Source organism: Brachyhypopomus gauderio, unplaced genomic scaffold, assembly GCF_052324685.1.
Source record: "Brachyhypopomus gauderio isolate BG-103 unplaced genomic scaffold, BGAUD_0.2 sc56, whole genome shotgun sequence".
Classification (NCBI taxonomy): domain Eukaryota; kingdom Metazoa; phylum Chordata; class Actinopteri; order Gymnotiformes; family Hypopomidae; genus Brachyhypopomus; species Brachyhypopomus gauderio.
Genome location: NW_027506879.1, coordinates 1,364,654 through 1,379,773, shown reverse-complemented (window position 1 = coordinate 1,379,773; position 15,120 = coordinate 1,364,654). Strand labels below are relative to the sequence as shown.

At 45.1% G+C, this 15,120-nt stretch overlaps 3 protein-coding genes across 5 annotated transcripts in view; 2 read left to right on the top strand and 1 right to left on the bottom strand.

Annotated features, from left to right (window-relative positions):
- mia2 (MIA SH3 domain ER export factor 2) overlaps positions 1–2,085 on the bottom strand; it is a 35,502-nt gene extending 33,417 nt beyond the window's left edge. Inside the window, exons 1-4 of one of the 2 annotated variants that reach the window (XM_076987812.1) lie at positions 1,936–2,085; positions 1,031–1,197; positions 430–563; positions 39–131 (exon numbers count right to left, since the gene is read on the bottom strand). In XM_076987812.1, the coding sequence (XP_076843927.1) occupies positions 39–131; positions 430–563; positions 1,031–1,197; positions 1,936–1,958 (417 nt within the window). In that variant the 5' untranslated portion in view covers positions 1,959–2,085. The remainder of the gene's footprint in view (positions 1–38; positions 132–429; positions 564–1,030; positions 1,198–1,935) is intronic. The other variant, XM_076987813.1, reaches the window with a different exon arrangement.
- Positions 2,086–3,721: 1,636 nt separating this feature from the next.
- Positions 3,722–8,279, top strand: gemin2 (gem (nuclear organelle) associated protein 2). Of its 2 annotated transcripts, none has more exons than XM_076987782.1 (10): positions 3,722–4,025; positions 4,736–4,820; positions 4,890–5,039; positions 5,483–5,542; positions 6,582–6,695; positions 6,826–6,870; positions 7,023–7,091; positions 7,171–7,281; positions 7,897–7,955; positions 8,037–8,279. In XM_076987782.1, exons 1-10 carry the CDS (start codon positions 3,907–3,909, stop codon positions 8,071–8,073), a joined length of 849 nt encoding a protein of 282 aa, XP_076843897.1. In that variant the 5' UTR covers positions 3,722–3,906; the 3' UTR covers positions 8,074–8,279. The 2 variants fall into 2 exon arrangements, with proteins under 2 accessions (XP_076843897.1, XP_076843898.1); XM_076987783.1 differs by having other exon boundaries at positions 3,727–4,025; positions 4,890–4,979.
- Positions 8,280–8,672: 393 nt separating this feature from the next.
- pnn (pinin, desmosome associated protein) lies at positions 8,673–13,920 on the top strand. The gene is made up of 9 exons (XM_076987770.1): positions 8,673–8,839; positions 9,684–9,755; positions 9,845–9,913; positions 10,121–10,196; positions 10,541–10,635; positions 10,806–10,881; positions 11,006–11,161; positions 11,871–12,009; positions 12,157–13,920. Exons 1-9 carry the CDS (start codon positions 8,727–8,729, stop codon positions 13,350–13,352), a joined length of 1,992 nt encoding a protein of 663 aa, XP_076843885.1. The 5' UTR covers positions 8,673–8,726; the 3' UTR covers positions 13,353–13,920.
- Positions 13,921–15,120: the final 1,200 nt, after the last annotated feature.

Here is a 15,120-nt window from a genome sequence, read left to right as displayed (position 1 = left end):
TGTTTGTATTCACTTAGATATCAAATCTGAATCAATACCTGAGTGGGAATCCTGATTTCATCTGTTTCATCAACAAAAAGTTCATCAATTTTGACAGCATCTTTAGGGAAATATCCAAACTGCTTTTCGATCTACGTAGAACGCAAAAAAAGAAATGAAAATGTAGTATAAGATGCTGGATTTACATCATATTACCACTATACATTTTTACAAAAAGTAAAACTCCTCTCCAAGATTTTGCTCAGGCTTCCTGGATTGTGTTGATTGCATTAATTTTACGTGGCAATAATTAGAAAATCCAGCAAGATTGAATAAAATCATGGGAAGGAGTTGTACTTTCTGAAGTTGGAATCTCCACCTCTGATATTAGCATACTTCAGTTCAGCCAAACAAATCAGATGTTTCAGGTGGAAAAATAAGAAAACTTACACTTCCAGCCCAAAGATCATTCCTTCTTCCTGAAAGTTTGTGGTAAACAACTATCATGTCTCCTTTTTTAAACTTCAAATATCGGCAGTCTTGCACTTGATGGTCTTGTATTGCCTGCACACGACTCATCATGCCTTAGAGAAGAACACACGACCCCAAAGATAAAAACACACAATGTAACACTAGTCAACTCATTAACACAAGTACACAAAGGTACACAATGTTAACACCTTCCTAAGAACCTAACAGAACACATGAACACAGGAACCCAAAGATAATCACAGAAAATGTGAACCACCCTAAGAACAGAATTAAATGATTGCATGTACCAAATGTAAACACACATAATGTGAACACCACTTGGAGAACAGAATTAAATGTGTTTAAATTTAAATTACATTTATTTGTGTCCTTGCTTCATGACCAATGATCATTATCAATCAAAACAACGATTAAATATCAATTTGATTTAAATATAATAGCAGACCGCTGCCAATATAACAAAGTTGTAAAATTTATTTTGAATTAATTTTACAAAACAGCTGCAGCTTCATGAAGTGTACCTTCATGTACAAAGAAAATTATAATAAGAAAATCTTACTTTCACATATAGAGTCTCCACATTTTTTGTAGTCAGACATTAATCCCAGGCCCTGTTGGGAAAAAAAACCAAGGATACACTGAACTAAGACGATGGCTCTTGCAGAAGTCATGGTGAAGGACGCAGAGGAATCCTTCATCACACTAGAACCGTCCCAGCACGCCCATCTCCAAAAACAACAGCAAAACGCACAAAATGGTAGAACAGCAGCCAGAGAAAAATAACATAGTGTGTGTTACTGCTGCACTCACGCAGACAGATCACCGTGTGAGTGGATTAGAGGTTACTGACCGTGAATCATTAACACAGGTACACGTCTCGTCACAGAGGTTATAGGACAATACAGGATCAGACTGATGAATGTGCAGAATTCATTCCACACATGGATTTCATTACATTTTACCAAATTTAGTAGGCTTAGAAAAGTTATTATCCTGTATTTTGAGTTCATTTCTAAGCTTACTGTAAATAATTTAAACACAATAACATGTCACTAAAGTGTCAAACAGAATTTGACTAGCATGTATTAAACAAACATAACAAAATTCAAACAAATAAAGAGTAAAGACTGTAAATATGTTAAAATGTTTTGTCATCTGGGATCTTTTGCATGATGGCTACACCAATATAATTGGCGTAACACATGGATAACACAGATAAGATTACACTGTATGACTGGATACAATATGGGAGGTATTTCCTGCCAATAATAAAACTAAAATGAAAACACTAAAATGAAAATGAAAATACCGTTTTGCCATTTCTTTTTCCATACATGTGTGAAAATATTATGACAAAATTAAAAATAAAATGAAATCACTTAATTTGCAATTTAATTTTTCACTCGAGCACGGGTCATATGTGACAAATATAAAATGAAAATTAAAAAGGAGGATTGGCGCTACCTGCTGGTGATTTTCTTTTTCATTTTCCACTTTTCATTTTCTTTTTCCACTTTTCATTTTCGTTTTCAACTTCACCAGCATGCAAATACATGTAAATGAACAGTAGGCGGAGCTACAACTACAGTACCTCCCGTGAAATCCAGAGAGGGCAGCACACAGCGACATGGCTGACGTTTTACTAGAAACGGCAAATGAGATTGTGAGGTTGGCGAATTGCCAGATTATATATTGCTTAGATGTGAAGTAATCTTGCAGGTTAATAGTGTTGTATGTCGGAATATATGTGAAGTGGTAGAACGCTTAGGGTCTGGAACCATTTCACCTGTGTGCTTAACTACTCAATATGCCATGTTTCCAGTTAGATTTGAGGTATAAAATTATGTAGGTCAGGCTAAAATCAGGTTTCTCTTAGGGAGCGACCTGTTCTTTATGATTCATTTGTTATTGATCTGGTCCACTATAAATAAGGCCTTCAATAAGCCTCTGAACCTTCCCCTGTAAATTCGTTCACTGCTCAATATACCATGTTGTGTGCTTGTATATCTTCTTCCGATTGATTTGTGTTCTAGAACAGCATTTCTGTGTTTTTAGTTTTCAAATCTAAGAATATGTTTCCTTACATTAGAAATACTGACGAATTCCATAATCATGTACAAATTACAAACAATTGTAACGACTTGAAATATAAACCATTTTACAAAAAGGAATGCTTTCCTTATATTTTAATATTTTTTTCTACATTCACAAAATCAGTATGGGAAACAATAACCTCTTAATGTATGCTCCTAGCCTCCTATGCTCGTTTGTTTAATCTATCTCTTTTAAACAAAGTGCGCAGTAAACACGCATCGTGAACCGAATAAGGAGCTGCGAATAAGTAGCCAAACGAATCTGAAACTGCGAATAAGTAACCAACTTCAGCGTCGTCTCTTCGGCAACGTCCAACCTAGGCCGACCTCGCACTGAGCGGTTTTCCATGGTCCCCGATCCAGACCCTAAGCGTTCTACCACTTCACATATATTCCGACATACAACACTATTAACCTGCTAGATTACTTCACATCTAAGCAATATATAATCTGGCAATTCGCCAACCTCACAATCTCATTTGCCGTTTCTAGTAAAACGTTAGCCATGTCGCTTGTGCTGCCCTCTCTGGATTTCACGGGAGGTACTGTAGTTGTAGCTCCGCCTACTGTTCATTTACATGTATTTGCATGCTGGTGAAGTTGAAAACGAAAATGAAAAGTGGAAAAAGAAAATGAAAAGGAAAATCACCAGCAGGTAGCGCCAATCCTCCTTTTTAATTTTCATTTTATATTTGTCACATATGACCCGTGCTCGAGTGAAAAATTAAATTGCAAATTAAGTGATTTCATTTTATTTTTAATTTTGTCATAATATTTTCACACATGTATGGAAAAAGAAATGGCAAAACGGTATTTTCATTTTCATTTTAGTGTTTTCATTTTAGTTTTATTATTGGCAGGAAATACCTCCCATAGATACAAAACCCTTTAACCTAACCTGTAGTTCCAGTGATATCACTGCCTAGCGAGAATTGCTGAGTAGATAATGACTGATCAAAAGTCCCAGTCTGAAGTTATTTTCGGAGGGACAGAAAATAACTAATCAGAAAAAGTTATTGCATAATATAAATTAATATTGGACACAATAGGGTAGAGTTAAATATCGGAACATATGTTATATAATTGGTTACTTGTGTGGTTAGGGTTGTTGTGGTGCACTCTGAACAGTAGGGGGCGATATCGCAACAACACGCCTGTGTGCCCAAGAGAAGAAGATGAGCGCCGTAGTAACGGGCGCGTCTATTAGACGTCAGCGCTTACGTTCATACATGGAGAGACTTTGGCATTAAGTAGAAAACTGAATTGCAAAGAGAATGAGAATAAAAGTACAAAGAAGTAATAGAAAAACGAATTAATCACATAATTTACATACAATCCAGGCATGAAGTCGGACGTGGAGGAGTTAATGCCCAGGCTGCTGCCTGTGGAGCCCAGCGCGGACGAGCAATACGACGTGAACGAACCACCACGAAACCCTCAAGAGTATCTGAGACATGTGCAGTGAGTGTGGGGGGTGAGGTGTGTGTGTGTGGGGGTGAGGTGTGTGTGTTGGGGCGACCTGTGAGTGTTGGGGCGACCTGTGTGAGTGTGGGGAGTGTTGGGGCGACCTGTGGGAGTGTTGGGGCGACCTGTGTGAGTGTGGGGAGTGTTGGGGCGACCTGTGTGAGTGTTGGGGCGACCTGTGTGAGTGTGAGGAGTGTTGGGGCGACCTGTGTGAGTGTGAGGAGTGTTGGGGCGACCTGTGTGAGTGTGAGGAGTGTTGGGGTGACCTGTGTGAGTGTGAGGAGTGTTGGGGTGACCTGTGTGAGTGTGGGGAGTGTTGGGGCGACCTGTGGGAGTGTTGGGGCGACCTGTGTGAGTGTGGGGAGTGTTGGGGCGACCTGTATGAGTGTGGGGAGTGTTGGGGTGAGCTGTGTGAGTGTTGGGAGTGTTGGGGCGACCTGTGTGAGTGTGAGGAGTGTTGGGGCGACCTGTGGGAGTGTGAGGAGTGTTGGGGCGACCTGTGTGAGTGTGGGGAGTGTTGGGGCGACCTGTGGGAGTGTGAGGAGTGTTGGGGCGACCTGTATGAGTGTGAGGAGTGTTGGGGCGAGCTGTGTGAGTGTTGGGAGTGTTGGGGTGACCTGTGTGAGTGTTGGGGCGAGCTGTGTGAGGGAGTGTTGACCACTACACACTACTGTATAACACGCTGCCTTCACCCTCTTTTATTATAGACGAGAAGCATCACTTTGCCCAGATGTCGTGGTAGCACAGATCGATCCAAAGAAGCTGAGGAAAGGCCAGTGTGTGAACGTGTCTGTAAGTCCACAGTCCTCCAGTGGAGCCGCTCTGTTGTGTGATCTAGTGTAACCCGACGTGTTCTCACAGTTCACAGGGTGCCGGGCTGCACCGCACGGCTTCTCCCCCAGCCTGAGACGGCAGCAGCTAGAAGTCAGCAGCTTCTCTGCAGTGAGACAGGTAGTCTTGCACTTCTCTGCAGTGAGACAGGTAGTCTTGCACTTCTCTGCAGTGAGACAGGTAGTCTTGCACTTCTCTGCAGTGAGACAGGTAGTCTTGCACTTCTCTGCAGTGAGACAGGTAGTCTTGCACTTCTCTGCAGTGAGACAGGTAGTATTGCACTTCTCTGCAGTGAGACAGGTAGTCTTGCACTTCTCTGCAGTGAGACAGGTAGTTGTGCAGTCTTATAGTTGTACCTATTCTGCTTACCTGTAATATACCATATTGGGGATAGGCTACCTGCTGTATGTGTGGTCATTAATGGTCTCATAGTAGTTTGTTCCATACGATAACACAATAAGCAGCATTATCATATTGTCATTTGTGTTACCAATTTTCAATGAAGCATACCATCCTTTAATGTGAGGATTGCTCGTTGAACATGTATTGTTCTCTTTCACATAAATTCTACCAGTTGTTTTATTATTTTGGAAAGTTGCTTAGTCCTGTCAGTGCTGTTTCAGAGTGTCACCAAGACCCAACAACACTGGAAAGCTCAGTTTCTGGATGACAATGTTGCCATGGTAAGTCCATTTTCTGAAGTTAATTCTGAAATGAACAATGTGTCATGATAGATTAGTTCATATAAAGAATGATAAGATAAATGTTTTCCCACCACCACTAGGTGGCAACAGTGTAGCTGGTTGTGAATAGACCGCTCGTGGGAGGGCTAGAGCAGTAGAGTGAACTGAGCACAGATGTTCAAAAGTCACAAAATACCAAGTCCAAGTCACGAGGTTTTAGGCTGGAGTTCAAGTCTATACCAGGATAAGCTTAGGGACAGGAGATGGGAAAATAACTATTGTATATATTAGCTGTAATAACAGGTAACTGTCTAATGCAGGAGTGCACAACACATTATGAAACAAAACACCCCAAACTCCGTGATCTCCGAGGTGAGAACAGACAGCTTGTTATGTAACTGAATTACACATTTATGTGAGTAAACAGGTCTGTTAAAATGAAATTTGTGGCCCTCTGGTGTAGGTGTTTATTTGAAATTATGCCTTGGTGTAAAGAAGTTGTGCACCCCTGGTCTAATGTAAACTAAACAAAGCTATCGGTGTGTGTTTTATATTTTAACTGTAAGTGTTTAACAAACTAAACAACCCTACCTGGCTGTGGCTTCGGGGGCCTTATGAAGTTTGATGTGGTCTTGAGGCTTTCCAGTGTCTTTCATTTGTTTCCCACATTCTTTACACATTGCTGTCCTTTGGTTTTGTCCAAGGATTTTAATAGCCTATAATTCCCTGTAGCCAAAGGCTCCACGTGCGGTACTCCAGTCATTGTTATGGCAACCTCGTTTGTTTACATTTGACACTTCTCTCCGATTTCCCGCTAGCGAAAAACGATGTTGTGTTGTTCACGAGTTATTTTGGACGAGTCTGAGTCGAGAGTCATTAGGGACGAGTTTTAACATCACTCACTCGAGTGCTCATCTCTGGCACATAGCATCTGTAGCTGCTAGTACATCTAATTACAATTAAATGGTTATGGTGGTAACTGTGGGTTCTTGTTAATGCTAACATGAGCTGCCTTTAAAAGTCTCCCCTTTGTCGGTAGCCGAAACCCGATGATGAAGATGGGTGGAGAAAGTTTTGCTTGGGTGAAAACGTTTTTTTAAACATTACATCCAGTGAAGGAGACACGGAGAACCCCGGACTTGATTACGTGAAGGTCTGACTGAACTGATCTTCCATCTCTCATACAATCCCAGATCATTTCTAGCCATGGGTCACTTTAGTGTCTATACATATGGAGTAGGTTTGTTTCTGAATTCATAATCCTTCTGATTTTTTTTTGTCAGATTGGCTTCCCTCCATTCCTTAGCATCATGAGCAAGCTCAGTCAGGTAAACAAACTGATAACAGCAGCTACACTGGGCTTGAAATGTCACTGACAGGTGTGTCCAGTAACTGTGTGTGTCCAGTAACTGTGTGTGTCCAGTAACTGTGTGTGTTCAGTAACTGTGTGTGTTCAGTAACCTCTGCTTCGTTTATGTAGTCCACTATATCCGCTGTCCTCGAGTACCTGATCAGCTGGTTTGAGGAGAATGACTTTGTTCCACAGTTGGTAAGTGCAGGTAAATCTTCCCATTTAAACTTCAGTGTCCAGGGAGCTGAATGGTGATTTTTAAAATCTGCCTCCACAGGGCCAATGGCTGTATGCGTTACTCGCGTGTTTGGAGAAACCTCTCCTACCTGAAGCACATTCACTTATCAGACAACTGGCAAGACGGTGTGCTGGCGTACGAGCTAACCTGGTACACCCTCCACACACATGAACCCATTCTGTCCTGTAACCTGGTGCACACACCCTCCACACATGAACCCATTCTGTCCTGTATCCTGGTACACCCTCCACACATGAACCCATTCTGTCCTGTAACCTGGTACACCCTCCACACATGAACCCATTCTGTCCTGTAACCTGGTACACCCTCCACACATGAACCCATTCTGTCCTGTAACCTGGTACACCCTCCACACATGAACCCTTTCTGTCCTGTAACCTGGTGCACACACCCTCCACACACATGAACCCATTCTGTCCTGTATCCTGGTACACCCTCCACACACATGAACCCATTCTGTCCTGTAACCTGGTACACCCTCCACACATTAACCCATTCTGTCCTGTAACCTGGTACACTCTCCACACATGAACCCATTCTGTCCTGTAACCTGGTACACTCTCCACACATGAACCCATTCTGTCCTGTAACCTGGTACACCCTCCACACATTAACCCATTCTGTCCTGTAACCTGGTGCACACACCCCTTTAACCTTCTCATCTCCTTCTTGTATGTGTTTCCATGTATACATCGTTCCTTATGAGTGACAGCCAGACATGGTGATTTTTTTGGACTCTTCCAGGAAAGTAAAGATGATGAGAGGTTGTCAGCACTTAACCTGATGATTTGCATAGTTGCAAGGTACTTGACACAAATATGTAACCCCATCCCTGTACTTTATAAAATGGCAATTATATTAATAAAAATATGTTTTGTTTAAAGGTATTTTGATCAAAATGATTTGGCTGACAAAGATTGAAGAAGGAGATCGTGTAAATACCTTTCACCCTGTGCAGTTTGATCACTTTGGTGAAGGATTCTTGTGATATATTCAACCCTGATGAACTCCACCTTTAATGACACTTGAATTTTTTTCTGTTTTTCTCCTGTGAAAAGTTTAATAATTGTGACGAATTAACGATGTAAAATTCATGTGTAGTGAAAAAAGGAAATAAAATATTTTAACCAGAATATATCAGTTTGACTCCTACTTACATATACAAATGCATATAGGGCCTAATACATTATATATTTTTCGTGAAGTATTAAAATCTTTTGCTTTGCGCACTGTTAGTACATGTAGATGTAGGCATTGATCTATATTACTATTATATATATATATATATATATATATATATATATATATATATATATATATATATATATATATATATAATGTAATATAGATCAATAGATAGGTGATCTATAGGTGATTATGAACCAGCCTCGGTGTCGTTCGTTTCACAGCGTGTGTTCGTTTCCTAAACCAGTAGGAAGCGGCGCCCGTTTGTCCCGCCCTATAAAGGGCAGCAGCCCATTGGTTAATGTAACTGTCAGTCCGGTGGCTCGCGGAGCTCAGCCTCGTTGCCGCCCAGTGCGCGTGGAGTTGCGCGTGGAGTCCGGAACAGTAAGATGGCGGTGGCTGTGCGAGCGCTGCAGGACCAGCTGGAAAAGGCGAAGGAGAGTTTGAAGAATGTGGACGAAAACATACGAAAACTGACCGGCAGGGACCCCAACGAGCTACGGTACGGCCGCGACCGACCGATCAACCGGCGCTGGGGGCGTGCAGCGCTGCGGCCGGGCCAGAGCCTTCCGCTAGCTTAGCTGCGTTAGCTCGTTAGCTGCGTTAGCTGGTTAGCTGGGTTAGCTCGTTAGCTGGGTTAGCTCGTTAGCTGGGTTAGCTCGTTAGCTGGGTTAGCTCGTTAGCTGGGTTAGCTCGTTAGCTGGGTTAGCTCGTTAGCTGGGTTAGCTCGTTAGCTGGGTTAGCTCGTTAGCTGGGTTAGCTCGTTAGCTGGTTAGCAGCGTTAGCTGCGTTAGCTGTAGTCGGTTATCTCCCCTGTCTCGTGAGGTCGCGCGCTAACTAGCTCACATAAAGGCGCGTGTTGAGGGAGTAAAACGGCGCGGCGGGGTGATTAACGCACCCGCACCACCCGACCACGGGCCCCGCACCTGCACCACCCGACCACGGGCCTCGCACCCGCACCACCCGACCACGGGCCCCGCACCTGCACCACCCGACCACGGGCCCCGCACCCGCACCACCCGACCACGGGCCTCGCACCCGCACCACCCGACCACGGGCCTCGCACCCGCACCACCCGACCACGGGCCTCGCACCCGCACCACCCGACCACGGGCCCCCGCACCTGCACCACCCGGCGGCCCGTCGTGCTCTAGCGCGGGCTGCTAGTCCGTGTGCTAGCTAGCTAAATCACGAGTTTCCGGGTTCTTGTTCTTGCAAAACAAGTCTAAACTTTGTTTAGTGAAACGGAGAGTTTATAATTCTGTTTATGTGAGGCTACTGTAACAAGTTGCACAGAGCCGTCAGTCCCTCCAGTGTGTCTCTAAGGTCTCCCTTGTCTTTTGCAGACCGGGTCAGACCCGACGTCTGTCTCTCACAGGCCCAGGTGGAGGTAGAGGGCGAGGAATTAATTTGCTGAGGTACGTCATTATTTCTGTTCATTAAGGACGAGAGTAAAACGTAAACTCTTCAGTGTTTAATGGTGAAATGTAACATGCTCTGTTTGTAGGCGTGGACTCTCTGATGGCGGCGCTGGACCCCCAGCCAAACAGAGGGATATTGAAGGAGCACTCTTAAGGTACATGAACGCAGGATGGCTGCTGTCTTCAGACGGTTTACAGTGGTGATGTTTGTGTAGAATTAATCTGCAACAGTGCCCTCCACACATTTGGTACTTATGCACCTTATAATAAAGATTGAAGGATTTTGGGAGGATTGATTGAAGGATTTTGGGTGGATTGATTGCCTGGTCTGATGTCATTTTCTCACGGGGAATGTTTGGCAGGCTGGCGGGGGATCAGAGAGCCCGGAGAGATTCACGCCATGACAGTGACGCTGAGGATGATGACGATGTCAAAAAAGTAAGCCAGGTTATCAAAGAACAGGTTTTGCTAAAAGTGTGGAGAAGGATTTCAGAAGCCCACAGTCAGGGGCTCGCGAGTCTAACCCTCAAGGCTAGCGTTTCAGCAGCCACTTTTATATGCTGTAAACGATCTTGGATATACAAACTTGGTGCATAATTAAAACACCCAATATCATTATAGTTAAAGCTATGTGGATGATGTGGAGATGTTTTACTGTGTATATGGATTGTAGGACTGATGTGGTTAGGTGAGAAATGTTGGGGTGGTGACTGACAACTGTTTCTTAAAGCTGTGGTAATTGTAAGTAGGCGTGTAATTCCAACTGTATTGTCTGCTTGTAGCCAGCGTTGCAGTCATCTGTAGTGGCTACCTCCAAAGAGCGCACGCGTCGAGATCTGATTCAAGATCAGACCATGGATGAGAAGGGAAAACAAAGGTAGCAGATTCTGTTGCAATATGTATTTTAACTACATATTAAAGGAACTGCCTGAATATTTCAAACTTTGGACATTTGTCATGATATTTGCCTGACATACAATAATACTCTATGTAATGCCGCTCTATGTAATGCTGCTCTATGTAATACCCTTCCTTGTCTGTCCTTAGGAATCGCCGCATGTTTGGCCTGTTGATGGGAACCTTACAGAAGTTTAAGCAGGAGTCTACTGTGTCCACAGAGAAGGTTTGGCTTTCAAATCTGAAATATAAAATGCTTTATAGTGACTGGTTCTTTAATTCTGGACATCCCTGCACCTGTCCAAGGCTATAAAAGCACTTCGTTTTTTTATCCTAAACGTCCGTTACAGCTCAAAAGACGGCAGGAAATTGAACAGAAGTTGGAGGTCCAGGCAGAACAAGAGCGTAAGAAGGTGGAGAGTGAGCGTCGGGAGCTCTTTGAGGAACGGCGTGCCAAGCAGACGGAGCTCCGCCTCCTGGAACATAAAGTGGAGCTGGCCCAGCTGGTGCGTTCATCACCACAGCTCCTCATAGCCTTCGTACCTCACCACAGCTCCTCATAGCCTTCGTACCTCACCACAGCTCCTCATAGCCTTCGTACCTCACCACAGCTCCTCATAGCCTTCGTACCTCACCGCAGCTCCTCATAGCCTTCGTACCTCACCGCAGCTCCTCATAGCCTTCGTACCTCACCACAGCTCCTCATAGCCTTCGTACCTCACCACAGCTCCTCATAGCCTTCGTACCTCACCGCAGCTCCTCATAGCCTTCGTACCTCACCGCAGCTCCTCATAGCCTTCGTACCTCACCACAGCTCCTCATAGCCTTCGTACCTCACCACAGCTCCTCATAGCCTTCGTACCTCACCGCAGCTCCTCATAGCCTTCGTACCTCACCGCAGCTCCTCATAGCCTTCGTACCTCACCACAGCTCCTCATAGCCTTCGTACCTCACCACAGCTCCTCATAGCCTTCGTACCTCACCGCAGCTCCTCATAGCCTTCGTACCTCACCGCAGCTCCTCATAGCCTTCGTACCTCACCACAGCTCCTCATAGCCTTCGTACCTCACCACAGCTCCTCATAGCCTTCGTACCTCACCAACCTCACTACTCCGATATAATCCCATCTCATTCAACAGGCATGTTACTTTTGTGATCATAATTAGTTCATCCGTTTAGTTTTGTTTATAACACGTGGCTTGATTTCTGTTTCAGCAAGAGGAGTGGAATGCACACAATGCCAAGATTATAAAGTTCATTCGTACCAAGATCAAACCTCCCATCTTCTACCTGCCTGGTCGTATGTGTTCAGCCACCCAGAAACTCCTGGAAGAGTCTCAGAAAAAAATGAACAGTAAGTGCTCTGCTATCTGTTAGTTGCTATCAAGTTCAACTGTGGGTTTAATTATTGCCCATGCGTTAGTTTTGGGTGGTTGACTGTCAAAAATGGTGGTGTTAGAAGTTTGATTAACACCTGAGTTTGTATGTTCGCACCTTGCAGCCATGCTTGACGAGAGGCGTCAGGCTTTTGCCGAACACTTGAACAAGATGGAGGCTCGGCCCCGGAGGCAGTTCCTGCGGGCAGGCGACAGGGCAGCAGAGGACGCCGGCCGGGCTGAAGAACAGAAGAAGGAAGATGAAGAAGAGGGTAAGCAGAGAGTAAGGCTGACAGGTAACCGACATGACGTGGACATGGAGGAGGAGGAGGATGAGGATGAGGAAGAGGCAGGCGAGGAGGAAGTAGAAGAGAAGGATGAGGGCTCAGAGGTCAGGGAGAGAGAGGTGGTGGAGGAGCAGCAGGGGGAGGAGGAGGTGAAGGAGCAGGCTGAGGGTGGAGAGGAGGAGGAGGAGGAGGAGGAAATGGCAGTAGTGGGGGATAAAGAGGTGGAGGAGAAGGCGGAGGTTGCAGTGGTAGCGATGGAGTCGGAGGGCCAGGTTGCGCAGGGTGAGCAGCAGGTGAAGGGTGCAGAAGCAGCAGTAGAAGAGGAAAGTGTGGAGAGTAGGGAAGAAGAGAACCAGGCAGGGAAGGAAGCTCCTCAGCTTGTCGTCCTGGAGTCCCAGCAGACCCCCGAAAACCATGAGGAACCCCAAGCGGCCGAGTGCAAAGGGCCCCCACCACAAGCAGCCGCGTCCTCTGCGGTGCAGCAAACCGCCGCGCAGCCGGACGGCGCCCTGGAGCCCCAGCATAGCCACCAGACTCCAGAAGAGCAGGCGGTGCCACAGGAGCTGAGCCAGGAGCCTGGAGCTCAGCCGCCGGAAGCCACGCCCCCCGTGAAGGGGGCGGAGGAGGAAGAGGCCGGCGGCCGGGCCAAGGCCAGGCGTAGCCGTAGCAGCAGCAGCTCCTCTTCTAGCTCCTCCTCCAGCTCCTCCTCCAGCGGCTCTAGCTCCTCCTCCAGCGGCTCCAGCAGCCGCTCGAGCTCCTCGGGCTCCTCGTCCTCGTCCTCCAGCTCTGGCTCGGCAAGCCGCGACAGGGAGGGTCACGCACGCGGCCGCGAGCGCCGTCACAGAGACGTGGCGCGTGAGCGTAAGAAGAGCGGTGGAGACCGCACTCGCAAGGCGCCGAAGAGCGGCGGGCGCGAGGGCAAAGGGTCTAAATCAGACAGGAAGAGGAGCACTGCAGAGGGCAACAGGTCGGGCAAGAGGTCGTCGCGCAACGAGCGGGACCGTAAGCCCGACCGGAAGGAAAAGCGCCGTTAAGAGGCCGTCGGAGCCCACAGGGTGGTGTGTTGGGGAATGGCGGGGTGCTATTGGAGGAAAACTTGCCTTAAGCTGGCTTTCTTGATTCCTAATGCTCAAACTGTTTTAGAAAATTTCAGTATGAATCCGGGCTGCTATTGTTTTGTTTTTTTTTTTAGCTCCTGTTTTTTCCCCCTCCCTTTCCTGATTTCTTTTGTAATTTTTAGATTTTCTACAGTCTTGATTTTAAATGATTCGCCATGCTAAATATTTCAGTGCTGTCATCTTTCCAACGTCATGACTCCCAGATAGCTGGAGGCAAATGTGAGGATGACCAAGTGTTGCCAATACTGAACACAAGTAACTTTGATCAGTATTGTCGTTTGTCACTGTCGCGCTGTACAATAGCATCTCCTTTTTATTTTGCTTAGCAGTGCAGTGATGTGCGTTTGCCTTTCTTTAAATGCTAGGGTTCTACTTGTACAAGTAGCGTGCAACAGGCCTGTTTTTGGAGAGAGATGTAGACCTTTTGTATAAATTGAAGCATAAACTTCTTGTTGGGACATTAAATAAAACAAAGTAAACAATCTGTCGTAGCTTTATTTTTGACTGCACTTTAATGTATATCTTTTGTTAATGGCCTGTAATGTATTATTGTGATTGAGGCACTGGCCGTTGACTCACTGCACAGGACGTCTTGCATACTAAAATTTTTTATTTATGTTGTAGCTATACATATTGAATGGCAACAAAGATCATGCTTTAACACGTATAAATGGCACATGGTGTTCACTAGCTAATTTGTAAAAATGCCGTAACCTTTGTTTTCCAGAAAGAGCTCTCCCTTAAAGTTTTTCATGTATTTGTGATGGGTTTGCAGTTAATATTTAGTTAAGAATGTTCCTATTTTAGAAAAAGGAGTCAGAAATATCCTGATTGACCCACTACAGTGAAGTCACTGGTATTGTCTCCTCTAAATGCAAGAGTAGGAATACCTTTCCAGTAAGTCCTTCAGTCTGTCCATAATTGAAAGTTAAAATTTGCTTCTGACCACAAGATGGCAGTAGCACCTCAGATGAAGCTGGACTGCTTATATCTGGAGCAGTACACAAACTGCGTTAAACTACATAAGTGTTATGTATGGTTTTACACTGACTAAATTGAGTGTAATGTTCAGTACACAAACTGCGTTAATTAAACTACATAAGTGTTCTGTATGGTTTTACACTGACTAAATTGAGTGTAATGTTCAGTACACAAACTGCGTTAAACTACACAAGTGTTATGTATGGTTTACACTGACTAAATTGAGTGTAATGTTCAGTACACAAACTGCGTTAAACTACACAAGTGTTATGTATGGTTTACACTGACTAAATTGAGGGTAATGTTCAGCACTCTGAGGTGGGCGTGTCCCTCTACAGCTATCTTTAAGAAGGAACTTCACTTCCCATTCAAATCAGCCTCATATTGGCTCAACTGGCGCAGCGCAAGAGAAGCTCCAGACGGCAGAAACCATCAACATCCTGCTCATTCCTCTGTCCTGTGTATGTGCGTCCCTCAGCAGTGCCCCCTTGTGCCCGGAGTGCCTCAGAGGAAAATGAGTACTCGGCTCTTTTTTTGCCTCATTAGTGCTGTGCATCTGTGACGAAGAAGGGTGAGGAAGCTCCTGTATTGATCGTCTTCCAGAGAAAAATGCGCTAAATAACTCCGATTCTCGGGGCTGGAAGACTTTCCTGAGAGGGTGGGGGTGTTGTATGGCTCTCTCCTGCCATCGTTTTCTGGTGTT